The sequence below is a fragment of the Lepisosteus platostomus genome, chromosome 1 (genome assembly GCF_059453375.1).
Source record: "Lepisosteus platostomus isolate fLepPlt1 chromosome 1, fLepPlt1.hap1, whole genome shotgun sequence".
NCBI lineage: Eukaryota > Metazoa > Chordata > Actinopteri > Semionotiformes > Lepisosteidae > Lepisosteus > Lepisosteus platostomus.
The window spans coordinates 65,850,705-65,876,731 of record NC_142611.1 but is presented as its reverse complement, the minus strand read 5'-3'; the positions used below and the strand labels follow the sequence as shown (position 1 = coordinate 65,876,731).

The following is a 26,027-nucleotide window of genomic DNA, read 5'->3' as shown; positions in this document are numbered from 1 at the left end:
TTGTTTTTGCACACTATTCAGCAGGACTCCAGACCATGCTGCCCAATCAGCAGCAAGCGTATCAAGGCATGATGGGAGTCCAACAGCCACAGAACCCCAGCCTTCTCAACACCCAGCGGGGCAACATGGGAAACCAGATGCAAGGCATGATGGTCCAATATCCACCGCTGCCTTCATACCAGGTACAAAGCAAAAATCCTCTTAAAATCCTTAGTGAACAGAAGTACCTATCTGCCCCTTTTCCTTGCTTCAGTTTTGGGCAGAGGGTGCTTTTACCCCCATAGACTTCAAGGTTTTCAGCCCTGGAGGCTAAGAATTAAGGGACTTAAAGATGGTTTAGCTTCATCTGATGCTGTGAAAAAAGAATCATAGGACTTCACACTGTATTGTCTCTGTGCAGCATCAGTAGCTCTTCACCTTCCTAGATGGTCCTGGTTCTACTAGAAATAAGGGGTTTTCTAACATTTTGCCATCGAGTCTGTTTTTGTAAGCCCAGATGGGGTGACAACTGCTTTTGTCACCTAAGAGAATTTCAGACAGGGCACATCTCTTAATATTTACAGATTAAAGGTAACTTCATCTTAAAGGGCATTAGACTGTTCTAAGTTTGTTTTTGAAGGCCGTGGGCACCCGTTGACCACTGTGTGCCTGTCTCTCCTGCGCCAGGTGCCTGTGGGCAACGAATCCCAACAGGTGGTCCAGCAGACATACCAGCAGCCTGTGATGGTGCCTGCCAGCCAGTCTGTGCAGGGGGGGCTGCCAGGGGGCGCAATGCCAGTCTACTACAGCGTCCTCCCCCCAGCACAGCAGACCAGCACAAGGTGAGAGGCCTGGGGGGGCTCGGATTGAAGAGAAAATGGGCAGGTGGTTATTAGATACTGCGGAGAAAGTCACGTGCATGCTCCCCCTCCCCTCCATGCTCTGTCACTGAATTCATTACAGTTGCAACAGAAGTGCAGGGGAAACTTGCTGGGTGTAAGTGGGCATTGGTTTGGGATAATAACAGCCTGTACGATTCAGATGTGCTCGGATTGAGACCCAGTAACCCGGCTGTCCTTGCCTACCTGCTGAAGGTCCTGGAGCTCAGTTGTGTTGTTGCCCTCTGTCTTTCAGCCCATCGGTGGGCTTTCTGCAACCCCCCAGCTCTGAGCAGTACCAGATTCCACAGTCCCCCTCTCCCTGTAACCCGCCACAGATACAGCAGCAATATTCAGGTGAGGGCGGCTCTCTGCGTGTCTGCGCGCCTCTGAATGTCAGCCTGTGCTTGTAGCCTGCCTGCCTGCGTGGGCCACAGCCTGTCTGCATTTCTCTGTGTCTGTCTCCCCTAGCTGTGTTTGTCTGTGCCTTGCTATGTTTTGAGTTTGTCTGATCAGTTTTTAAATGTTTTTTTCCCCCCAATCTTGTACGCCTTGCTCAGATAGTCTTTGTTCAACCTTATGAGGTTGTGGGAGGGCACAGCTGGGGCTCTGTCTGAGGATGGAGTGAAGAGCAATGATTCACAGTTCATAAAACTGGGCAGAGTGCACCACCCAGTGCCAAGAAACTGGTACTACATGCAATCATGCAGTTGACAGACACGTTTTCCGATCAGGTTGAGATGATTGTTTAAACGTACGTTTTAATTATAGCTGTATCCTCCTGTAATGCTGGTTTAAAGTTAAAACATATTTGGGATGCTGTCTAGCTACCTTGCCTACCTAGGAGTGTAATGCATTCATATTGCATAATGCACAAGATGGCAATTGAAGTGCAGACTTGTTTTCTCTAAATTTGGAATGCAAGTCTGTAATGCCTCTAAATGTAATGAATTAATGTGAAGACAGCAGTACACAAGGACCTCACCTTCCCCTGATCCCCTGTTTCTTTGTGGCAGGTTGTAAAATCAGCTTTTTCTTTGATGCACTTGTTCTGAATTCTGATGTATTTGTTTGCATTGTACTCGAATGCTGATGGCACAGTCCATCACTTGTCATGCATCACTTACAGCATATGTCATGATGTAAGAAGAAAGTGGCACGTTCATGAATGTGATTTTGTGCCATTGACTCAAGTGGTATGTGTCTCCAGGTGTGGCCCCTCCAGGTACAGGTGTGGTGGTGATGCAGCTGAGTGTCCCCAATGGGCCCCAGCCCACCCAGAGCCCCTCTATGGTCCAGTGGAACCACTGCAAGTATTACAGCGTGGAGCAGAGAGGACAGAAGCCTGGGGAACTGTACAAGACAGATAGCAGCTCGCAGGTCAGAGCCCACCCTGGGGATGTGCGTGGCTGGTGTCGGCCGGGGCTGTTCCGTCTGCTGTGGTCCTGCCGTTCCAATAACTCTTGGAATTGCCAGAAGTAGGCGGAATTGAGTCGATTTGCCTTCTGACATCATGCAGGGTTTGATGCAGATGATCCATGTGTTGTTCCTCAGAAGTGAAGAAGCATGACTGTTCTTGCACAACACTACGTAGAAACATAGGTTTCTTTAAATTTATGAAGATCGGATTACTTTAATCTAAATCACTTTCATCACAAGGCGGCATCTACCTTTAAATCTTGTTTTCGGTCCGATATTCAGGTGCTTGACTTAAAAGGAACATCACTCACGCCCCCTGCTGGTAGTTAACCGATAGCGATTAGTAAGTAAAAAGGGTTAAACAATTGGAAACCCATACACTACAATGAAAGAACTGTTTTTTAATGGTCACACATGCACCATGCTGTCCTGCAAATGGTGCACTGTGCAGGGAGGATGTTTTAGAATTCAGCTGTCTAAAACTAAATATTTCGGAGCACAACGTGCAAAATGTTTTCCACTCAGTGGTCGACCGTGCAGAGAACCCTGAAATGTTCTTTTTAATTGTTTGAGTGTTTCGATCGTGGTCACCATGCGTGTCTCTCCCTCTCTGTCCTTGGCAGGCCAGTACGCAGATCAACAGTCCCCTGGCCTCGCCCACGCAGTCGCCCACACCCTCTCCCTCAGGCAGCGTCAGCAGTGTGTGTCCTGGCCTCGGACCCCTCCCCCTCATCACACAGTTTTCCCGCCCCCTGGGGCCCGCACAAGGTACAGCAGCATGGCCATATGCACGCACACGCACAGCACTGCACAGGGTGGATAGCTTGGTTCCACGTGCGTACTGCATGGGCTTCCAGGTCTGGAGAGCCCCAGAGCTTTCACGTTTTAGATCTTCAGTCAGTGGCTGAGGGATGAGGTTGACTTCTGTTTAAGACTATTTGCTTCCCAAAGAAACGCCCTGAAAGGAAGTTTTCTGCTTCTCCATAAATTCCTGGAGTGAGAGGGCGGAAGTTGATTCTTTATAACGGATCAGGCACTGGCCTGACCAAATCCAACCACATCAATTGGAGTGTCATAGAATGTACAGCGTGTGCCTGAGTGTACAAGCTGTTAAGCATGCAATGGATGATGGTCATCTCTCTCTTTTTGTCTCCAGGTGATGGTCGATACTCGCTGCTTGGTCAGCCCTTACAGTACAGCCTATGCCCCCCTCAGCTGATCCACAGCCAGTCCTCGTATCCCACACACCAGGTGAGACTTGCCGCCCTGTGCCACACAGATCCCTGGTCTGTTGGTGTGGCTGCTCTCTGCCATAGGATTTCTAGAGTGCCCGTGTGCACTGTGCTCTGAGCATCTGCCAAGTCTTTGACCTTAAAGAAGGCAAGAAAAAGAGAAGCTTGTGTTATTATTCTGACTGTCCAGTATTGCGACACACACCAGAAAAGGCAGAGTAGACTGCAGAGCCCCCTTCAGGAGGGACGGTCCCTTAGCTCAATCCCGAAGAATGTTGTGGTTTTCCTCAACGCCTGTCTTTCCTGCTAAAGGGACAAACTGGAATGAAGCACGGCACGCGAGGGAAGCGACAGACCCTGAAATCAGCATCCACAGACCTGGGCACCAACGATTTAGGTGAGGCTCTGACCTTTCTCCCAGTGCCCTTGGGTTTTTAAAGGTGCCGTTCCTCGTTAACCTCACCTGTGGTTTCCCATTAGGTCCCTGCTTCCTTTCCCGGCATCCTTATTGTCTTCCTCGCTCGACTTTTACCAAAATTACCCAGTGTGTCATTCTAAGACAAACCAGACCTTGTAAAAAGGGCTGTTCCTCTGCATTATTGGTAAATTGTATTGAGGTAATAAGGGCGTTGAGCAGTCTTGCAAACTCTTTTGTAAAGCCTGTATGGGAAAGATTGGTCAGTGACACCTATGCATCATGGAAATGTTTCTGGCCTTTCCAGGAATCCAGGAATGCTCAAAGCCGATAGGCTTGACATGATTCAATAAGGACACATCACAACAAATTTCTCATCTGGAATTATGGGAATTGGCAGTAAAAAAATAAAAAATGCCGCCTTCTCGCTTGTATGACTGAGGGAGGAGGAGGGCAAAGTTTTTCCTTGGGGAGAAGGTTAGGATCACGGGCATGTCCACAGTCAACAGGAGGCTTTCTGCAGGCTCCCCCGTCCAGTCTGAATGGGCAGTTTGCCGCGTGCGGCTGAAGGATGAGTGGGCCGCAGTGGCAGAGAGGTGAGGTTTCAGCCCGCCTGTGTTCTGTGCCCCCCCCTGCAGTGGTCAGCCGCGTGCTGGAGGTGACGGACCTCCCCGAGGGCATCACGCGCACGGAGGCCGAGAAGCTCTTCAACCAGCTGGCCATGTCGGGCGCCAAGATCCAGTGGCTGAAGGACACGCAGGGCCGGGGCGACGGCGGGGGCGGCAAGGGCGACAACGACCCGGCGCACCTCTACACCGTGGTGGCCGTGTTCCCCAGCACCATGGCCGCCCAGAGCGCTTCCTTCAAACTCAATAACTCCACCAGCCGCTTCAAGCTGCGCGCCACCAAAAAGAACTATGACCTGCGGATTCTGGAGCGGGCCAGCTCGCAGTAGGGCAGCGGGGCAGGGTCGCGGCGGGGAAAACGAATCGTCTCGACAAAAGGGAGGAGAAGTTCCAGATTGGCGTACTCCAACTTTCTATTTTTTTTTATTTACCTTTGTTTTTTGGGTCTTTTTTTTTTTGTCAGAAGAGCACACAAGACACGCGAGCATGCGTGCGGTTTGATGCGCGTATGTGTGTGGAGCATTTACTGACCGTGTGCGCGTGCCCACCCACCCACACGCACGTACGATGACCCGACGCGCGGCGCACACGAGGACACACTGGACAGTCGACCTCACTTTACCCACAATCCCCCACCCCACCCCCCAAAGTCGTCCTCCATCTTTTATTTTCTGCTCCTCTGCTACCTCCCCCTTGTCCTGTTTTCTCTACTCAAACTCCCGGTCTCTTGCACCCTCACCTTCCCTTCTCACTCATACTCTCACGACTTCTCCCCTCTCCTGGCGCACTCTCGCTCTCTCTCACTGTAGCGCACACCTCTCTCTCTCTCTCGTTCTCTTGGCTGCCTCCGTTGGCTTCTGTTTGCCTTACTACTGCTGTGGCTTCATGTGCTGCGCTGTTGATCTTTTCTTTATTCTGTTTCTTCGTTCGTTTTTGTTTTTTGTTTTCTGTTTTTTTTTGGTTGAATATATTTATATAAGTGATTTAAGGATTTAAAAATATATATATTCAGTGATTTCAGTGGAAGAGTTTATCCCTCCCGTCCTCACCACACACTCTCGCCCTGCTCATTCTCAGCCCCTCGCTTCCCCCTTCCCCTGCCTTGCCTCTTCTTCCTCCATCTTCCTGCTCCTCCTCCTTGATCTTTTCTCTTTCTTGTGTTTGCGTTTTTCGTTGACAGCTGTGCAGAACGTATCAGAAGAAGTATTTAAAAAGTGCACAATTGATTGCATATGTCTACTGTAAATTTTATTTAATCTGTTATTTTTGTTTTTAAAAATATAAAAGTGAAAAAAAAACCCTGCCTGCCTGTTTGGTCTCTCTTTTTTCCGCACTCCTCCTGTTTCTCTTTCGAACAGTGCTCTGGAGGAATTCAGTGGAAGCCTTCATCCAGAAGAGCATTTGTTAAAGGCAGACTTGCAGAAGTGCCAGTTTCTCCCAAAGTTTCCATTTAAAATGATCTTTTTATTGTAATGGATCAGTTACTGCCCAGTGCTTGAACTGTATTGTTTAGTGTTCGCAACCTAAAACTCACTCGGTTTGTTTTTCAAGCTCATATTCCTAAAAAAGACACACTTGTAGAAACTGATGACCACAACCCCTAAACGTGAGTAAGCAAGAATAGAATGATGTTTTTTTTTTTCAAATAGTTTCCACATTGCTTATACTTGCTTGCATTTATCTCTGCCCCCCCCCCCCCAAAATGGTCCTGTGTGCTTCACACACAGGGGGGAGCCACATCATCTCCCTCTGCAGTGCTGCACCCACCTGGCCGCCCTGCACCAGCGCGAGTGAGAAATTCCCCCCCAGACTGAATTATGAGATGGGCAGGGGGATTTAAGTGGGTAGGTTTTGCAACATGAGCAAACATATTTAAGGAGCAGGCAAGTGGGAAAGAGGGTTCCCAAGAGGAGCTGATCTGGACTGAAGCCATAGCAATCCGTAGTGTCGTAGAGTTCTTCCAAGAAGAAGCAAAAACCAAGTCTGCCAGAATCGGGGAAATGCTTTCAGTGTGGTCCCAGCCAGTTTGTCTGCAACGGCTCCTTTAGAAAGGCTATAGACCTCGTCTGCTCCTCCCACACCCTCCCCTTCAATTCATACTGATCTAGTTATTGACCAGTCTCTGATTTAGAAACTTATGCTTTGTAGGGAATGTTAATATGTATGTTTATAAAGATCTGTAGAGAAGTATTTAAATAGTTCAGGTCAAAGGATAATCAGTTTGGTTGCATGATCACTGCCTGGGGTCTAACAAAGACCTGAAAGCTCCTGGGAAGTGGAGCCTTACGCTGTTAACAGGCGGTAATGGGGAGTGGAAACTGGTAGACATTGTATTGACAGGTCAGACCAGCCCTGAGATTGATATCCTGTGGTAAAGACACTGGAACGGACTGGGGAAGCCATTGTCCAGGGGTGCCAGTCACACCTGTCTCTCAAAGATTAGTATGACCATGATTCGTTGAATTTGTATAGCACTTTCCTCCCCAAATGCCTTCGAAGCCTTTAATATGCGGGAAGGCACCTACTTCCAGACACTGAAGTGCACTCCCTCCAGCAGCCATCCTGCACAAGTGATCAGGTGCGCAGGTGAGAAACCTGAATCAAGGTGCCATGCTTTAGCAACATCAATAAGACATTGTCCTGCTGAGGTAAGTGTAATTGGAGGGCATGTGTGTTTTTGAATTCTATAGCTTTGGTTAGATCTGGAACTTGGTTTGGGCCCCGTTTTTCTGCGGGTTCGACAGACATCCAACCCACTGAAGCTCAGCAGGTGTGAGCCTGGCCTGTACCTGGAGGGGAGACCTCCTGGGAAAGCTAAAAGGTTGCTGCTGGAAGAGGTGTTAGTGGGGCCTGTAGGGAACACTCATCCTGCAGACTGTGTGGGTCCTAATGTCCCAGTCTAGTGATGGGGACACTATATTGTAAAAAAGGCACCATCCATTGGATAAGATGTAAAACCGAGGTCCTGACTCTGTGGTTATTAAAAATCACAGGGCATTTCTCAAAAAGAGTAGGGGTGTTGTCCTGGCCAGATTTTCCCCGGCTTTCACCAATTGTGACCTCCTAATAATCCCCATCTATGAATTGGCTTCATTACTCTGTTCTCCTCCCCACTGATAGCTGATGTGTGGTGAGAGTACTGGCGCACTATGGCTGCTGTCTCATCACCCGGGGGGGCTGCACATTACCTGTAAAGCGCTTTGAGTGGAGTGTCCAGAAAATGTTAGATAAATGTATTATAATGAGATGTCATCTGTATTCATCTGTCCCATCACACACTGGAGTGTTTTAGGTCAGGTGGCTGATCGGCTGTACATTTCCTTTATTGCTGAAAGAATGGTGGTTTTGGACCAGATTAATAAAGTAGCTTTGACCCAACTTGATTGAAATTTAGAGTAGGAGGTAAAAGTGTTGATTCCATAGAAACCTGAACCTGGCCATCAGTGATCAAGATTTTGGTTAGGAGGCTTGACTTAACCTGTGCTAAGTATGCTTTTTAGAACACGTTGTGTTTGTTCTTGCATTGGTCTCCCTGTCGGTGTTTCTTTGTTTCATGGTTAATAAGCAATGAATACAGTAAATGTGGTCTGTCTAGAGAGTCTGAAATAATCCTTGACAACCTGTTGGCAAATTGTTAGTTCTTTCACAGTAACAATATGATAAAGGTGGGGATTGTCTCCCTCTGACAGACCCCTAGCCTGTCCCGTCAGAGGTGTCTGATTTCCTGGTGTCAGCTCCTCGTTGCTCAATCCGTGTCAGCTGTTCCTGACTCCTCTGCACACGCGCACACCCCCCTCTCCACAACACTCTGGTCCTCTGGCTTCAAAAACACCCCTCCTGTTGGAAGGGCCATTTGGAGAGTCAACCACAGCAAAACCCAGGGACAAAATTGTGCCGGACTGCGCTGCTGGTGTTAATATCACTGGCAAGTTCGAGCCCCTTTGGAAACTGCGCAGGAATTTCCAATTGGCGATTCCTTTCTGAAGAGACTAGAGCCGCAGAGGGGAAGAGAAATCCCAAGGAGGTGAGAGGATTGTGTTTTTTTCCCCCGGGTGGGGCTCGTGTATTTTGCTTTGGCTTCAGAGCTGGACACCCCCTACGGCTCCTCTTCTTGTAGGAATCGTTCCTGTTGAGTCTCTCCGATTGCACAGGCGAAACAGAAATGCTGACTGGGGTTAACAAGGAGAGGTGCTTGATTAAAATGCTCCGTGTGTAGCTCTGGTCCAATCTTTAATGCTCTGAGATTAAGCTCCAGTCGGACACCCCAGTGAGTGTTCTAGAGCGTTACTGTTGTAATTCAATCTGGGGTCCTGGGCCCACGCCGCTCCAGTTTTAGTCATGTGGAGATCAGGTTACCCCCTAACCAGGAATAGAGCAGAGCAGTCTGAGCGTGAGTCACACACAGAAAGAGGGAGCGGGGCAGAGCTCATTGGTGTACAATCGGGAGAAAGAAGTGTTTGGAAACTGTTTATTCCTGTTGTTCTCCTTGGGCTGGCAAGGCTGGGCCGAACTGGAGGAGTGCTGGTCAGTCCTCGGACTGGTCGACCTGAACGACACCCACCTTCCCTTCGCGCCGGCGGCCAGTAACACAGGAGGAGCGCTCCGCATGAGGAATTGTTTTCAGCTTGCCCAAGGCTTCGTTATCCCAGTTCCCAGTTTCACCGTGTGCTACTATCGGGGCTATCTTTATTCCATGACAGGGCTTCCCAATCCTGACCCTGGGGATCTGCTGGCGTTTGTTGCAGCTGAGCTCTTTACTCAAATGAGCCCTTAACTGAACCAACAAGTCGCTGGGCCAGGACCCCGCCAAGCTTTGCTTGTCTGCTGAAAGGCTGGAGTCCTCGTGTTACTTAAATGCAATGGCTAACAGACAACCTCCTCCATGTTTAGGAACTGCAAACGACGAGTTCAGACCACACCTGTTATCATCAGGTGTGTTAAGGGTTCAATTACTTAACTGAGCGCTCAGGTGGAATATAACCCAGCAGATGTTTGGGTTACCAGGACACCTGCACTTCTGCTACTAGTGCCAACACCACTACTGAAGCTTTGTACTTGATATTGCGGCTGCCACAGCGGGTAGTTACCCTTCTGCAGCTGCTGTTTCTCCTGCCACACCTTCACCTACAGCTAGTGATCTACTGGTCCCTGCACTGCTGTCGTGACTGCTGCCATCTCTGCTTCTACTGCCGCGGCTACTACTCTCGCTGTCTGTAATGGATTTGTTCCTAATGTTATGCTATAAGATGCAAAAGCACCTGTAACAAGTGTTCAAATTACACTAGTGGTAAACGTATTACCTGCATCAGTGCTAATGGCAGTGCAATGGTGTAATATAGAGCGTTTCTGTGTGTCTCTCCCCTCTCCTGGCAGGGTGTCCTGCTACCTCAGGAGTGGCCCCGTGCTTGAGAGTGAGGGAGACTTCCCCCAGCAGTGATGGCGCAGTACGACCAGTGAGTCCCGATTCCTCCGTCTTCCCGCCCAGTTTGCTCGTTGGGCAATGTGACTGATGAGCACAGTGTCTAGAGCCTCTAGCAGAGGGTGATCTTGCTGCACTGTCAAAACCCCACCCTGCCTGAGGTTTAGCAACATTGCAAGGACACGTGAAAAGTGGGAGAAGATGGTCCAATTCAGCCAATCATTAACATAACATCACTTTATTAGCCCTCTACAATTTCTTGCATTAGGAATTAATCTTTTCGCAGACCCCAGCTTGCTCTCCATGAGACACAGACAGGGAGAGAGAAGCTGGGGGTCAGAGCGCAGGGTCAGCCAGTGTACAGCGCCCCTGGAGCAGTTGGGGTTAAGGGCCTTGCTCAGAGGAGTAGGATTCCTCTGCCAGCTGCAGGATTTGAACCAGCAACCTTCCAGCCACAGGCTCAGAGCCTTAGCCACAGCGCCACAGCTCTGCCCGTTAGATTAACTAGGTAGTTAGGAATGAAAACCCACAGTGCAATCCTGGACTAGAATTGTGCAGCTCTTGAGAATCTGAATGCAGGAAGAAGCTCCGTGAAGGATGTGAACTGAGACAGTTCAGTTATCTCTTACACCAGATCGTCACTGGAATTACAGGCTGCATTTTTCTCATGCAGGTCCCTGCATTCCTGCACAGCTCTGTGCAGTTTTGCACAGCTGTAGGATGCCAGGCAGGTATATCAGCACAGATCTGTGCAGGTCCTGGCTGCAAGGAACCCGGGTGACATTCTGACCCAATAGAGTAAAACCAAGGTCAAAAGTGGCCCTTACATAGTAATATATAATTATACCCTTTATTATTATATTACCTTTGAATGCTTGCATAATCCTGACCTCTACAATCAGTTGAATCACTCTCAGACAAAAAGTAAGTGCAATTTCGTTCTTCTCTGCTCAGTATAGTTTGGAAAAAGCTGATTCTCCTGAAGCCGAGTATGATGTCTGAGAACCTGCAGCCTTGGCCAGCAAGCGCAATCTTCCATGCTCTGTGTGAACACAACCACACACTTATCTACACCCATCCATTTTCTTACCACGTATTCCAGTTCAGGGTTACAGGGGAGCCGGAGCCTGTCCTGGTAAGCAGTGGGCTAAAGCAGGACACATCTTGGATGAAACGCCAGTACATTACGGTGCAGATACTGTAGACACAAACACAGACGTAGACACACACTCGCTCACGCCAGGGCCAACACTCCCAGAAGCCAATTAACTTACCAGCATGGCTTTGGAGTGTGGGAGGGAACCCATGCGAACACAGAGTATGCAAACTCCACACAGACAGCACCCCAGGTGCAGAATTGATCCCAGAGCCATAGAGCTGCGAGGCAGCAATGCCAACCAGTGTACCAGTGTGTGGTACAGTAAGTTACCTCCCATCAGTGAACTGGCTTCCTTTTCCTCAGAAACCCTGTGTCTGTGTTTCAGAATAAGCGATAAAGTGTCCCTGGACCCCCATGACATCCCCCCATCTCCCGGAGAGGACAACGCGGTGAGTGGATCATGGCAGGTCTAAACTCCCCCCACCCCCTTTCATCCTCCCAACACCCTCCCAGCCCCCAACTTGTTACACTGACGATAACGCAACGAGGGATCTACACAATAACTCCAGCTTGCAGACGGCCTGTGGATCGTGGCTTAGTGATCCGACTGTCTCGTCTGACTGAGTGTTGTTGAATCCCCAGGGGTGCAGTTTCAACAACATGACCGGGCAGCTCATTCCAGACCCCCACAACTCTTTGTGTAAACAGGTCTCCTGTTTTCAGTTCTTAATGCACTCCTTCTTAGTCTACACTTCTGCCTCCAGCGTCTTGCTTCACAATGTGTCCTGAAGGAACTTTGACTTTTCAACACCTTCTAGCATCCAAAATTTGGGCCAAAATCAAGCTTCCTGGTAAGCTCTCCACAAACAATTTAAAGGATTTGAGTAATGAGTCACACTGTTTCTCGGTTAGCATCCCAGTATAGTGAGTTCAGTAGATGTCTTTTCTTGCAGTGGAACATACTGCGTGTGATGAAGGATTTGACTTTGGACTTTGACACAGCCTCAGCAGTGCACAGACGAGCTGCGATCAGGACTGTTGACTTTATGCCTTCTTTAAAATGGCCTCTCTTGGCCACTTAGGAAAGCAAAAACCAGAGATTTGTTTTCTGTGGGTCGTTGGGTCTGTGATTGTTTTGGGTTTGTCAGGTGTTTATTCACTCCACTGTTCGCTCCACGTTCCTGGAGTGGGACCTCGTGCTGCTGGGAATGCAGTCTTGCATGCGAACAGTTGCAGTGGCTGTTTGATATTGTGGGCAATTAGTCATCACAAAGGCCCAATCGTGTCTGATCCTAATGCATGCCCATCTCAGACAACCTGCTGTTTGCAGAAGAAGGGAGGTGAAAGTTACTCCGCCCTTCAGGTACTGATCACTAATTGTTGGGTAATCTCTGGAGTTTCTCTAAAGATCAGTGATGTCAGACACTCTTCTCGTCAACAACTGGGATAAGAAAGGTTACAAATGAGAGGAAGCCATTCAGCCCATCTACCCTAATCAGTAGTTAATAGTTAATAAATCAGAGGATCTCATCCAGCTCTCTCTTGAAGCCCCAGTTCAACATGACTGGACAGCTTGTTCCAGACTCCTGCTACCCTTTGTGTAAAAAAATCTGTGACTTGCAATGTGAGCTGTCCTTGAGCACAGGTTGGACTCTAGAGCCCGGGTTGTGTCCCTAGCCAACTGTGACCAGGACTCCCCAAAGGGATGGTGCACAGTTAATTGCTGGAACAGCACCAAGCGCAGGGTCACCAAGAGCTCTCTCAGCTCTCCATGCAACAGCCTCTTCCCAGGTCCCTGGGAACTTCCTGTGATGTCAGTGAGTGGCGACGCCTCTGCTCCTATCAGCACTGACTCTCCTGTCAGCAGCCATGGGGCTCATAGAGTGTCAAAATGAAGGCTGGATCAGGTGCATGGGCATTGTCAGAGAAGCAGGCCTGTCCTTGTAAAAAGCTAATTGAACTGAAGCACGAACATGAAACAGTTACTGCATAATCCAAACAGGGGAGTGCATGTATGTTGGGACCGGAGGGGAGGAGAAGTAGGAGGAGATGGTTATTGGAATCAACTTGGTTTTTTTTCTAAATTCATTTAAAAAACAATTCACTCTTCCCCATTTGGGATATCTTAAGCATAATACATAATTAAGAATGTATTTATCTACATTACACTAAGGCTTTAAAGCCCCATCACCTCTGTAAAACATATTATTCCTCAGGCAGACCTGGATCTCTAACTCCCCATCCAAAACAGGTGTGAGGTGCCCTGCTCTGGAAGTGCACCTGCCGCAGTGATCTGCATGGGAGATCTGGGATGCTGTGCAGTGCTGTAAGGTCTGTACAGGCACGAGCATTTTGTTGCTGGCTCTATACCTGCAGGCTGACTGGAGGTCTACTGGTGGTGTGGGGTTTTTCAGTCGAAGCTTCCCTAAGGCCACAACGCTTCTCGGTGGGGGTATATTTAGGAACAGTGTCAAACTGTTTCCATTGGGCGAGCTGGGAGTTTCATGATCCCTTTTGTAGGTTATTTTAGGAGCCGCAAAATCCCCAGCAGGCTCCTCGTTCTCGGGCCGGAAGCAGAGCCAGAAATGTGGAGGGCTCAGGGGAGAGGGGCGGAATTATTCCGTATGAAGACCGATGGCCTGAGAGAGAGAATCTGGGTGGAGACACGCTGACAGACACGCGGGCCGCCGGACAGGTGATGTGAAAAGGGAGCGTGGTGGGGGAGTAGTGAGGGGGGGGTGGGACAGTGGAAGCTAGAGAACAGCCAGGCATTGTCTCAGAGCCAGGCAGACGGATTGTTTGTCCGTTTTCTCCCTTTACTCGTTCCTTTGTCCTTTTTTTTAAAAAAAAAAGTCGGTTTGGATCCAGGGATGAAAAGAGTTCCTCAGGTAAGCAGGTTGGGGTTTCCAGAGTGCGGGATTGAACTGGGCAGGGACTGTTGTAGAAGTGTGCACTAGAGTTATGTGTTTGCAAATGCAGAGCGATGTTACTCAGAAAGAGCCAGGTTCCAAACAAAGTGCTGCAACAATCTTCCTGAACAAAGTTGCTCTCTTGAATGTGCTGCGTTCGCGTACCAAGAATAGGGATGGGATTCTGTTGGACAGTTACATTTATTCCTTAACTTTCTCAGTTGTGATTCCCAAGACTGTTTGTGCTAATCGGAGGAAAACGGTGGTTCTGAACATGAGCTTTGCTTGGCACCAGAATCTGATTTTCCGTATGGCCCTCTTTGACTCGGTGTTGATAAGTGCGTCTTTAACTACCGGTCAATAGTTTTTACGTTCCTTGACCCACAGCTTCAAGTTAAATGTGGTTAATAAGAAGTGGCCTGAGAGAATTTAGCTGTGTGGGGGATTTTAAAAGAGAACACTCCTGGTATGTTTGTTTGGCATGGTATGCATTTCTGCTTCTGAGTCGTAACAGATCCCAAAAGGCAAATATTCTGCTGAAATAGTCAAATATAAATATAAGATTTATATTTTGGAGGAAACTATCAGGATTTGTCTGCTAATTCACTGTGATGCACTGTGATGATCACTTCTCTAGTAAGATAAAAATTGTGGTAATGAGAGGCTTTTTCTCTATTATGGACCTACATAAATACCATTGCAATCTAGAACATTATACTGTACCTCAGCTGTTGGAGTGTACTGACGTGGACTGCAATTGAGCTGCAACATTTCATATGCGCACTACCTGTGCACACACTTCTTCAGGGAAGAGAGAGAGGGTGGCGAATCCGTTTTTGCTACAGAACTCCGTACCATTTTGTTGGTATTTTGCATTGAGAGTGGCCCTCCTCAATAGCACTGTTTTCAGTTTTTCAGTACACTGAAGTCACAAGTAACTTCTTAAACTCGGAATAAATCACCGATCCTAAGTGCAGTGTCCCCTTCTGCACACAACGGGTGAGGTGACAGGGGTTGCTCTGAAGGGGAAACTGTGAAAGCCACAGGACTAGCTGTCTTCACTCTGCTGTGCTATAGCAGGCAGTCTTTGTGCCTTCTTCAGGTCTCTGGCATGTACACCTGGTGCTTTACATGGGATAGCACAGTCATCTGTATTCATCATACAGGTCCCATCGCATTCCTGCAGCCAGGTCCCCACCTGCCCTGCATGGAGCAAATTAGTTCAATCAGCAGTGGCATCCTGGGATAGATATTATTACCAGACAAAACTCTGCTTTGCCTCCTTTTTAGTTGAAGAATTGTAAGAATTCTGAAAGAATTTCAGCTTTGTTTCTAAAAAAACCCCACAATGATCTATTTTTTCCAATGTTACATGAGGTTTAAGCAGTTTCCTGCAATTTGTTAGACCACCACGGACTGATGTGGCATCACAGTTCTTTTTAGTGAGGGTGGGGATTGTGTCATTGTAGCATGGAAAAGGCCAGGATGAAAGGACTAATGATGTGCGGAAAGCCAGATTTAACCCACCACTAATTAATGCAGGAGCAATTAAAATAGAATGCCCGCAGTCTAGGAGGAATACTCTGGAATCCAGCACTCTAGGGATGTTTGCATACTGTAACTCCTTGCTCAGTGTGTGCACGTGGCTATGGTGTTAATGCACAAGGCACCGTCTTAAGAGTAAATACTGTAGCCTGGGAGCATCCAATGGTCAAGAAACATGTTTGTTTTTAACTATTTCAGCATTCATGTTTCCTGCCAAACAATTGTTTTTTAAAGGCTGTTCACATGCTTAGGGCACAGTACTAATAGAATACAAGTGAGCGCTGGGATGTCCTAAGTACAGAAATGTAATAATCAGAAAGAGGTTTAGGAGTTTCTAGGAAGAATAAAATTACAGGGCTCCTATTCTGAAAGCTGTTTCAGCTTCTGACAGAGGAGATTGAGCTTGCTGGCAGAGCTGGGAGCCCGGCGGGCCGGTGTACTGGCAGGCAGGTGGACAGTGTGGTCAGAGGGGCTGACTGACGGTGTTGGCTGTTTGCAGCTGTGGAAGCTGAAGAAGCTGTTTCAGAGGAAGAAGAGGAGTCAGGAGGCCGATGGGGGGGAACAGCCCAACGGGGAGTTAGCCAACACGGGGCCGGTGAGACACGGCGAGGGAGGGGGGAGTGCCCTGGGGAATTCATGCCACACGTACCCACCTGTCTCCAGTCACTCCATTAATCAAGAAGACTGATGAAGCGCCTTTCACGTAAACCAAGGCAGCCCACAGTCTGGACCTCAAGATCCAGCATAATTTGGGTTTTGTTCTGGCGCTGTTTCTGCCCTCATAGGTCATGAAGACCTGCTTGAGGGTCTGAATTTCCCCAGGCCCTCCTTGAACTCTGGGAAAGACATCTTCTACCCTCTAGGCTGGGTTGTGAGATCTCACCTCTGCCAAGTGACCCATACTTATCCCTCTAACCCCCTTCCCCCTTCCTCTCTCTGTCCCTTCTTTAATCTGGAAACACATGTGATGCATCTTTCCATCTAAAACTACCTTTCCCATGTTGCTGCCCTATTCCAGTGCAGTTTTCCCCTTAATCCTGGGATAAGCAGACTGACATCTGATTAAACGTTTAATTTCCTAATTGACTAACTTGACTGCTGGACAGGACTTACCTGGAACCCAGGCAATAACCCATCAGTAATAACTGTTCCTTCCAAAGTGCTGCTCTTAGCCGTCGTGATTTTGATCTGGTTGTTGATGCTGTGCATCCTGTTTTTTTGAAAAAACAGGTTTTGTGTTTTTTTTTTGTTTCTCTCTTCCTTTCTCTCTCTCTCCACTATTTCTCAGTCTCCGCTAGGCTCCAGCCACCTCTGTCCTGCTTCTGCATGACCTGTTCTCTCCCCGGGTGCAGTCCTTATCACTGAAGCCCCAAAATGCTGCCCTTCTCAGTCCCTCTTCCCTTCTTCTCTGAGCCTTTTCTGTCTTACAGGCCGCACTGGGCCTCTCTGTCCCTCCTCTTCTTCTCCTTCCTCCTTTCCTCTCTCTGCTTCCCTTCCTTCCCCTCCCATCCTCAACTCTTCCTCTCCCTCACTCACTCTTCCCCCACCCCCCCCACGCAGGTGTACTTTATCTACGAGGAAGAGGAGGAAGAGGACGATGACCAGAAGGACGAGCCCCCCCCAGAGCCGGTCAAGCCCGTCAATGACAAGCCCCACAAGTTCAAGGATCACTACTGCAAGAAGCCCAAGTTCTGTGATGTCTGTGCTCGGATGATTGTCCGTGAGTTGGTGGGTGGGGGCTCAAGTAGTAGTTTAGAAAGGAATTGCACAGACTAGAGCCCCGCTGGCCACAAACGTCACCAGCCCAATCCTATATCATGTGACCGGGAAAGGGGTTCTCCCCAGTGGTGACATATAGAGTTTGTGACGAATGGAACCATCCTGATGACTGCAAGCCTGCATCTTGTCTGGTGCAGAAAACTCTCCAGAAGCCATTGCAACTTGGCGTTATTGAGGGATTGCCACATGGTAACGGGCAGTGGAATAAAGATCATTTCTGGTCACATGTGATCATTATAAGGGGCGTACATGGATGGCCAAGCACCTCAGCCATGTCCATATAGACTGTTTCCCAAAACATCCCACTCTAGGCCACCCTGATGCACCCTCTGTAAGCACCAGTGCACTACCACTGTCCTGTGATGCAGCTCAATGTCCCTCCTCTTCCATTTCTCCTCTGCAGTCAACAACAAGTTTGGCCTGAGGTGTAAGAACTGCAAGACCAACATCCACCATCACTGCCAGTCCTATGTGGAGTTCCAGAAGTGCTTTGGGAAAATTGTGAGTCTTTCTCTCTCAGCTCAGTTCAGGCCTATAATGAACCAACTCCAGGCCTTTCATTTCCTTGGCTGCTCTGGATTGTTTGATCTAATTTCTTATGGGCTGGATTTGGAAAACCGGGTGAGCAAAGTGAGGCCAGCAGGTAGATAAAGGCTGAGAGCACTGTGATACTGATTGTACATCTCTGTACCTGTCTGCCTGCAGCCTCCAGGATTTCGGCGGGCGTACAGTTCCCCTCTCTACAGCAACCAGCAGAATGCCTGTGTCAAGGAGCTGCTGCCATTCTGTGAGTAGTGTACCTCAGGACAGCAGGGCAGTACTCCCCCGGTCGAGCATGGCATCCTGGGATAGCAGCAAGCCAAAACTCTGCAGCACCTCATTGTCCAATCTGATTAATCAAGGGGATAATTAATTGCAGCAGAATGGCATGCCTGGCACGCTGCAGCAGCAATCATTGACTGGAGCTGTCTATGTCCCCCCCCTCATCCCCCACCCCCCAGCCCAGTCGAACCGCACGGATCCCGTTTTCGAGACCCTGCGTGAGGGAGTGATCATGGCCAACAAGGAGAGAAAGAAGGGCTCTGATGACAAGAAGAACGTGAGTGTAGCCTTATGACCTAAATGACCTAAATGCTATTTGCTGGGGTAGAAATCCTGTGAGGTTAGTGAAACCTCAGGACACCTGGGACAGTACTGTGCATATTTGCCACTGTGAGCTTTCAGCTGCTTTTCCTTTCCATACTACTGGCGGTCTTCACTTCAGCGACTCCTGAATGTTTTATTTGATCTTAAGTATCAGGATCAATTAAGCAATCAATTGTTTCATCTTCTGTCACATTCTGCTTCTGTAGACCCACTGCAGTGTGGACTGTAATAGTTATGGTTCCCTACCCTGGCCTAATGAGAGAAAACACAGCAGACGGCTTATCGTCCTCAACAGCATGGCTGGGTAGCTTATTCCATGCTCCCACCACTCTTCTAGTAAAGATGTTCTCTGTTTAAGTGCACTTCCACATAGCTAAAAGCTCCTGCACACAAGCTAGAAACTCTGCAGATTTGCCCTGCCTGATAAGCTTTCCAGCTTTGGAAGAAATTTCCTAAGACTTTTTTACAGGAGAAGTTTTAATGGTTCGGTTTACGGCACTGTGTGATTCACACTGTTTCCAGTAACAGAAGCCCGTATTGGAAGTGAAGTATGAGCAGATGACAATTTACAGTAAATCCCATGTCAGTGCCGTGAATCTCCCACTGTCACCCTTGTGTAGGTTATGATGATGATGATGGAGGAAGAGGAGTCACAGGCTCCCAAACCGGAAGAGGGGAAAGCTGAAGGCGGTGAGTGCTGTCCAGCAACTCTGAGCTCTCTACATACTTTATTTTTATATATCTGTATTAAACTCTATACTCACTGGCGAGGTTATTAGGATCCCTACAGAGTACTGACTAGCGTGACATGAATGAATGTGAGGGACGCGCTTCTCCTCCAATCAGCACTGATCTTTCAGTGTGGGGAGGTGCTACTTTTGAGGGACACGCCTCTCCTCCAATCAGCACTGACTTTCCGCTACAGGGCTGTGCTGCCTGTGAGGGACGCGCTTCTCCTCCAATCAGCACTGACCCTCCTTTCATGTCATCTACCTCATTAGGTTGGTAGGAGAATGTAATACATATTACATATGTCTGTGCATATAAAGAATTAATTGAAAAGCTTGCAGTTCAGTGAGATCAGATGTGTCACGTTCCTTTCTTTCCAGAAAACCCAGAGGGAGATAAGAAGGGGGACAAAGCGGCAGCTGATGACAAGGTATCTGTTCTTACTCCACCTCAGGGTCCTGTGTGATCCAGAGTCCTCAGACAGGAGGAGGTTTATATAAAGGTCAGTCAATCAGCATCAGAGCGACCATCAGAGAGACCTTACATCCTGTCTCTCTAATTATGTCTCTGATTTATCAGAGCTCTCCCATATTTTAGACATTTTTCCCTATATTTTTCCCCATATTTTAGACATCAGTCCGTGGTGGTCCCAAGTGCTGCTGTTGTAAAGGTCATGTTCCTCACAGAGCAGTTGACGGGTACGAGTCTACTACATAACTAAGAAGCTGATGCCTTTGACTTCCTACCTAGTCATCAGTGAAACAGTTGAACTCTGTATATACTCTACAGTGCTCTGGGACGGGCTGGTTTATAAATGTGTAGAACTGTAGTTACAGTGAACCTGTCTAGTTCATTCACATTGTGGGAGGTGCCTTTTGCGTGCATACAGAACAGACAGATAAAAAAAGAAACAGGGAAAAAGAAGAGCTGAGTTGAAAGAATGAGAAGGATTTTAGGGGTGATTTTCAAATTTAACTTTTGGACGTCTGAACCCTTCTCCACCAAGCCTCTTTTTCTTTTTCGGAAGCTTGATAAGATCAGATCAGATCACTTTATTGGCCATACACAATTTCTTGTATGAGGAATTTGTCTTTTCACATACCCCAGCTTGCTCTCCATGAGACACAAAGACAGGGGGAGAAACGTGGGGTCAGAGCGCGGGGTCAGCCACTTATATGCTTGTGTTTGCAAGGCAGCGCTTATCAAGGTCAACAAGGTTCAGTCTTTCCCTTGATTTTCCTCCTCTTCTGCCATCACCTTCAGAAAACTCCGAGCTGGTTTTGTACTGGTGCACGATCCCTTGACCTCCCTTTCTGCTTTGGTGTGCTTGTCTGTCCCAGAACAAGAAGTCCCAGCCTGGGATGCGGACTGGATTCACACAGTCCCACTACTATCTGGCTGTCTATCGCTTCAAGGCCCTGGAGAAAGACGACTTAGACTTCTAGTGAGTTCTCTTGGTCTGTGGATGCAGGATAGGTCTCAAGATCATTTGCATCAGGAATCTTATTCAAGAAAAGGTCTTAGTTTTCTTGATTGTCCTTAGTTGTCGTGAATGTTCACTTAATTCACAGTATTTAACATTTTTACCTCTGACAGAACATCTGTCCATCCATCCAGCATGTCTATAGAAATGACCTTTCTTGACCACGGTGTGTTTTAAGAGCAAACAGTTGCTATGCTTTATGAGAATGTGAATAAGCAATATCTCTCAGTTTTCTCTTCTTGTCGTTCTTCTTTAGATGTCTGAAGTCAAAATTAGCAGCCATGGATGTCTATTCCTTCCTTGTTAGGCCTCAGCAGCATGGCATAGCAAACTCAGACCAGTGAGGAAGGCTTATGCATGACTGTTATGCACATTCCAGGGTTATAGTGTTAAGAAAAGGCAGATGTATAATTATAGCTGTACAGTTAAAGATGCATTTGGATGGAATGTTAAGGTGTCTAAAAACAAAAATCAAATATGAATTATGGCAATCCTAGTTTTATGAGTATCTTCAATCAGTGGCTAAAGATAACATTCATCTTGATGTAATTGATCCCATAACTGATTCAATTAAACAATTAAGATCTAAGTTGCAAGTTGAAGTAGTTCAGGTGGGTAGCTGCGTCAGCATGCGTAGGCTGCAAAGGAACAAGTAATAGGTTTATTCCATGCTGAAAAGAGAAGAAAGAAAACACAACGTTTCAGCTGTGAAGCCTTCTTCAGGTGTGAGCAACACACCTCACACCTGAAGGCTTAACAGCTAAAACATTGTGTTTTCTACTTTCACTGTTAAGTTGCAAGTTGCTTAGTTGAAAAACACAGTGTTGCTCTCCAGGACAAGGGTTTTGGTAAGGACCTGCATGCAGTCCCTAAGCACTGGATAAGCAGCCGCTTATGTTAAATAATATCTGAATGTTGTGGCAAGTGGGGTTAACGACATCTGGGATCACACACATGAATAAACAAATGCAAAAACTCCTCTGTGGGGCTGGTCTTTAATGAACTGCATCTCATGTTCCAGCCCTGGAGACAGGATCACTGTGATTGATGACTCCAACGAGGAGTGGTGGAGGGTAAGTCCTGCCTTTATGGGTTTCAACTCCTGTGCCATTATGTAGGCCGATAAGTTGTCATTCACAGTAGTGACAATCTGGCTGGGCTGTGTTGGAGATTGACAGGAATTCTGGGCTCTGGTGCAGTATTATAGCTGTGCTGCAGCTGCAGACTGTGGGCTCTGCTCTGACAGCTCTTTATCATCACTGTCCCAGAATCTGAAGAGGTCAGTTCTCAGGCTGCTGGAGCCTTCAGTGCTTGAGCAGAGGTAATTCTCATGTGGCAGAACACCAAGCACAAAACAGAGCAGACTCAGACACGGACACATACCTAAAGGTGTCACAGTAAGCATAGCAACAACTATCATGTTCTCGGATCCACTGGAGGATAAAACAATTGGTAGTGTTTAGTTTTTTTTTAACAAAATAAACTTTATTCCACAATGTATATCAGTCTTACAATAAGCAAACACTGTAACATAAATTCTGTTACAAACGTTTTTAAAAGGATGATCGTCTGTTTTCAATCATTTAACTGTGCAAGTGGTTGTTGTGGCCTTTATTTTGGCATTTGAGGAATTAGCCCTTACCACTTGCTGTAGTCCATGTCTCTTTTCCCTGTCCTGGCTCTGAAACTGCTGTTGCCGTTGTCCAGTCCTCCGCAGGAGCTCAAAGAGACAGGTTTTTCCTCCTCAGCCCCTGCACAGGGCCCACAGTCCTTTGCAGCACTGCTTTGCCATAGAGAAATCCCACTTGGCTATGTTGTGCTTCAGGAGTACTGCACTATACCCCGCAAGCACTTGCATCCAGTGGTTTTGTGCAGTACATCCCCAGTGATGCTTTAGGTAAACGTGTATACCACGGGCAGGAGTTCATTTCAATGTGCTGGAGCTCGGATCTGATGGGAACAGGGAGGTGATTTCTTTCGGTCCCTCCTCTCTGCAGGGTAAGATCGGTGAGAAGACCGGTTACCTGCCGGCAAACTACATCATCCGTGTGCGTGCCGGGGAACGGGTCTACAAGGTCACCCGGTCTTTCGTAGGAAACAGGGAGATGGGCCAGATCACACTGAAGAAAGACCAGGTACATCAGCTTGATGTGTCTTGGAAGGGATATTGCATTGCAGCATGTGTGCCAGAGCGCAGCTGTCGAGGCCGAGTGTCAGGGTGCATGTATACAAGTGGGCAGGTGTGGGAAAGGTGGCATGCGCAAAAGAAAAAAATCCTTTTTCAGAGAAAAATAGTTTTTTTTTTTTTCGTCAATACCTAGCTTGGAACTGCCAGTGGTTTTAAGACTCAGGTTTCGGGTGATGACTTCCAGTGTGTCTCCTTAGTGAGATGAGGACTGGCCCCTCAGACACGCCCACTTTCAGAGCCGGGTCATGTGACCCGGCGGGGGTCTGAACTCTGATTGGAGGAGCAGCTCGCCCTGACCTCACTGGAGCCTGGTGAAGTCACACGAGTCGCTCTCTCGGCAGGAGAGCCCAGGCTGAGTAAGAGCAACCCTACTCCTGCGCTCCACCAGTGGGGCACTACTGCTTGGGGGATCCCAGTTGTCTAGCTTGACGCTGGGCCACAGAGCTCAACCTGGATCCGAAATGAGTGCCTTCATTCAGATGTGCACGTCTTCATGCCATTGATTTGAACCCCAAACAGTATTTCCATCTGATTTCTTACACTGAATCCTGTGTGCATGTCTAGACAGGGGCTGGAATTGCATACCTGTCCAACTGTGCTGTGCAAATGTATGAGTGCACATGCTTGAGTATGTTTACTTATTAACACTAGAGGAAAACATGGCAGCAACCACAAGTTGCTCTGGACGTGGTAGCCTGACCTTGTGCATGATGCAGGACCTTTTACCAGCTGGGCATGCAGGTACAGTAGCTGGTATTTATAACCAGGGCCATGGAGTTTTGCTGGGTAACACTGGGCAATACCAGTATTCTTGAGAGATTATGATTTTGCCTTACAAGTGCTTTGCATGTGCCCGGGAGAGGCTTGAATTGGACTTGCAGGCCTCCTGAAATGTGCCACTGTAGCGAGCCCCCGCTCACACCCCTGTGGTTCCCCCTGGCGCACAGATCGTCGTGCAGAAGGGAGAGGAGGTCAATGGCTACCTGAAGGTGAGCACGGGGAGGAAGCTGGGATTCTTCCCCGCCGACCTGCTGCAGGAGATCTGAGCTGAACTGGATCAGAACCATGCACCCGGCTCCACTCCTTCCCTCCCGCCTGTCCAGCCCAGTCAATCTCATCCAACATGATATGTTGAGAAATTGCCATACAAAAAATGGACAGGTGACTTTGAGTTCCATATTTTTATGAATGGATTTGTCGTTTTATCGCTGTCCTATTACACTTTTCTTAGACTTTGTGTTCCTCGGACCTTCTCCACCTGGAGCCAGTCAGACAGGACAGACATGGTAGCGGACACACAGCTCTTTATTTAGGCTCCCCTTTCTTCATATTATAACTCCACCCTCATTGCAAGAACACATTTTTTTTTTTACTGCAGTCTTTATCAGAACTTAATCCCACTCGCGTTCAGAGGCCAGGTGGCTGCAGCTGAACACTGAAAATCCTCCAAACCCAATTTTTGTGCAGTGCAGCTGTATAAGTGCCTTTCTCTTGTCAAGTACTGGGTGTTCTGCCAGGCTGAGGTCTGCTTGTGTGTTCGTGCTGGAGAATGTGTAAGTGTGTTGAGTCTCTCTGAGCCCAAAGGCCAGACTCTTTTGATTTGGGGCGAACAGTAGTCTGTAGTCGTAGCAGTGCAGAGCAGTGGTCAGGGTTTGGGACTAGTAGAAGGTTATGGGTACAGATCCTATATGAGAGTGTGCTGTTGTTTCCTTGTGCAAGGGTTTTCACCTGCATTGCTTTAATATCCACCTGTACTAATGGTTACAAATATAAGTCTGTTTGGATGAAAACATCAGCTCAATAAATTAGTCATTAATTAGTAATAACCCTGTGTCGTGTTTAGTTTAAATTCTGCTCTGCTTGATCCCATCCTCTACACACTCACTATAGGTTCCAATACATTGAGATCATTTTTAATGGACAAGTCTGTGTGTTTAAAATTGTATGCTGTGCGGAGCGTTTTCACTCGTTTTCAGAAGGCTTTTTTTTCCGGTTTGGCACGACACTTTGCTCTGGTGATGTTTCTGTTGCAGCAGACAGCAAATATCCGCTTCTGAATTGCCCAGCAGTAGTGATCCGAGTGCTTTGTGTGCACCAGCAAGTCTGGGGAATCTTTACCTTGTGCACAACTCGAACTGCCAACAACTGTGCACAAGTGGTGTCTTCTGGTGTCATAAACAATAAATGTCTATTTGCACCGCTGCATCTCCATCTGGATAAAGTGGCAGGTGAATATCATTTAAAATGTGATTGGGCAGCTTGTTCCATACTCCCACAACCCTTTGGGCAAAGAATTGTATCCTATCCTTGGTATTAAATGCACTTCCATGTAATTTCCACTTGTGTCATTACTGGGTATGACCCTGTATAAAACAGTTTGCCCAGATTGTCAGATTTAACAGAAACCCATCTTTAGACAGAAACATGTCAAGATGGTTTTTTAACTCCAATCTTGAATTGCCCCAGTATGAGGGAGCATCTTCTCGTGAATTTCAATAATTAATTTCAATAACTATCTTCCTGCCTGTCCCCAGACTCCCTCAGCAGTGGGTTACCAAAGAAGCCCACCTATAGGTGAAAAGATGATTTTAGAATTCTTTTGGAGTCATAATGTTTTGTATTTGTAAATGTGCCTTGCCTGTTGTTAGTGCAGCTGCTCTAACATCGGACTTAATGTGTGTGTGACTGTTCGAAGTGCCTTCGTATGCTGACTGAGTTGGGGGCTGTAAATTAGAATCATAGTCTAGTGAATGTTAAACTGCTATGTATATCAGTGTCTTCAGTCCATTAAGTGTGTTAGGGCTGTACTGTGCAATAAACTGCAATTTGTATTTATTTAAGTGTTTTTATTCAAGCTGTTTTGAATTGAAAGGATGTCCAGGGCAGTGACCTCAGGCAGTGGAAGTCTTAAGTTACTGCACAGAACATCAGAGAGGCCACAGATAACAGCAGGCCATTCGGACAATTGTGATGATCTGGCCCAGTTTCTCTACTGAGACCAGCACTGGAAGCCCCCAGTACTACACTCTCACCATCAAAGTGGTGAAGAGTGACCAATCAAATCTGCATGTCTGTATGGAAGTGGGAGCCAAACAGAGCACACAACAAAAATCCCCTCTCACAAGTTGGAATTGAACCCGGGTTCCAGAGCTCTGAAGAAGTAGACCTGCCCTGCACAGCG

At 47.6% G+C, this 26,027-nt stretch overlaps 2 protein-coding genes across 14 annotated transcripts in view; both read left to right on the top strand.

Moving 5' to 3' along the window:
• The window catches only part of r3hdm2 (R3H domain containing 2), a 54,846-nt gene extending 49,839 nt beyond the window's left edge, over positions 1–5,007 (top strand). For 7 of the 11 annotated variants that reach the window (XM_088633619.1, XM_088633624.1, XM_088633622.1 and 4 more), the window contains 8 exons: positions 22–182; positions 667–821; positions 1,114–1,214; positions 2,068–2,237; positions 2,900–3,044; positions 3,433–3,527; positions 3,821–3,905; positions 4,562–5,007. In XM_088633619.1, coding sequence (XP_088489745.1) covers positions 22–182; positions 667–821; positions 1,114–1,214; positions 2,068–2,237; positions 2,900–3,044; positions 3,433–3,527; positions 3,821–3,905; positions 4,562–4,878 — 1,229 coding nt within the window. In that variant the 3' untranslated portion in view covers positions 4,879–5,007. The remainder of the gene's footprint in view (positions 1–21; positions 183–666; positions 822–1,113; positions 1,215–2,067; positions 2,238–2,899; positions 3,045–3,432; positions 3,528–3,820; positions 3,906–4,561) is intronic. The other 4 variants (XM_088633628.1, XM_088633629.1, XM_088633627.1 and 1 more) reach the window with 1 other exon arrangement.
• Positions 5,008–8,347: 3,340 nt separating this feature from the next.
• Positions 8,348–25,681, top strand: stac3 (SH3 and cysteine rich domain 3). Of its 3 annotated transcripts, none has more exons than XM_088633616.1 (13): positions 8,348–8,573; positions 9,923–10,002; positions 11,453–11,516; positions 17,082–17,241; positions 17,704–17,801; positions 18,006–18,087; positions 18,302–18,399; positions 19,067–19,136; positions 19,556–19,605; positions 20,516–20,619; positions 21,680–21,731; positions 22,656–22,793; positions 23,794–25,681. In XM_088633616.1, the coding sequence occupies exons 2-13, from the start codon at positions 9,986–9,988 to the stop codon at positions 23,890–23,892; spliced, it is 1,032 nt and encodes a 343-aa protein (XP_088489742.1). In that variant the 5' UTR covers positions 8,348–8,573; positions 9,923–9,985; the 3' UTR covers positions 23,893–25,681. The 3 variants fall into 3 exon arrangements, with proteins under 3 accessions (XP_088489742.1, XP_088489743.1, XP_088489740.1); XM_088633617.1 differs by lacking the exon at positions 8,348–8,573 and adding an exon at positions 8,987–9,073; XM_088633614.1 differs by lacking the exons at positions 8,348–8,573; positions 9,923–10,002; positions 11,453–11,516 and adding exons at positions 13,821–13,955; positions 16,021–16,116.
• Positions 25,682–26,027: the final 346 nt, after the last annotated feature.

Bases quoted from the DNA above. Each gene is read 5' to 3' on its own strand.
- stac3 (XM_088633614.1), top strand. The intron at 19,137-19,555 runs GTGAGTGCTGTC...CTTTCTTTCCAG, and splicing joins AGAGGGGAAAGCTGAAGGCG to AAAACCCAGAGGGAGATAAG. The intron at 21,732-22,655 runs GTAAGTCCTGCC...TCCTCTCTGCAG, and splicing joins CCAACGAGGAGTGGTGGAGG to GGTAAGATCGGTGAGAAGAC.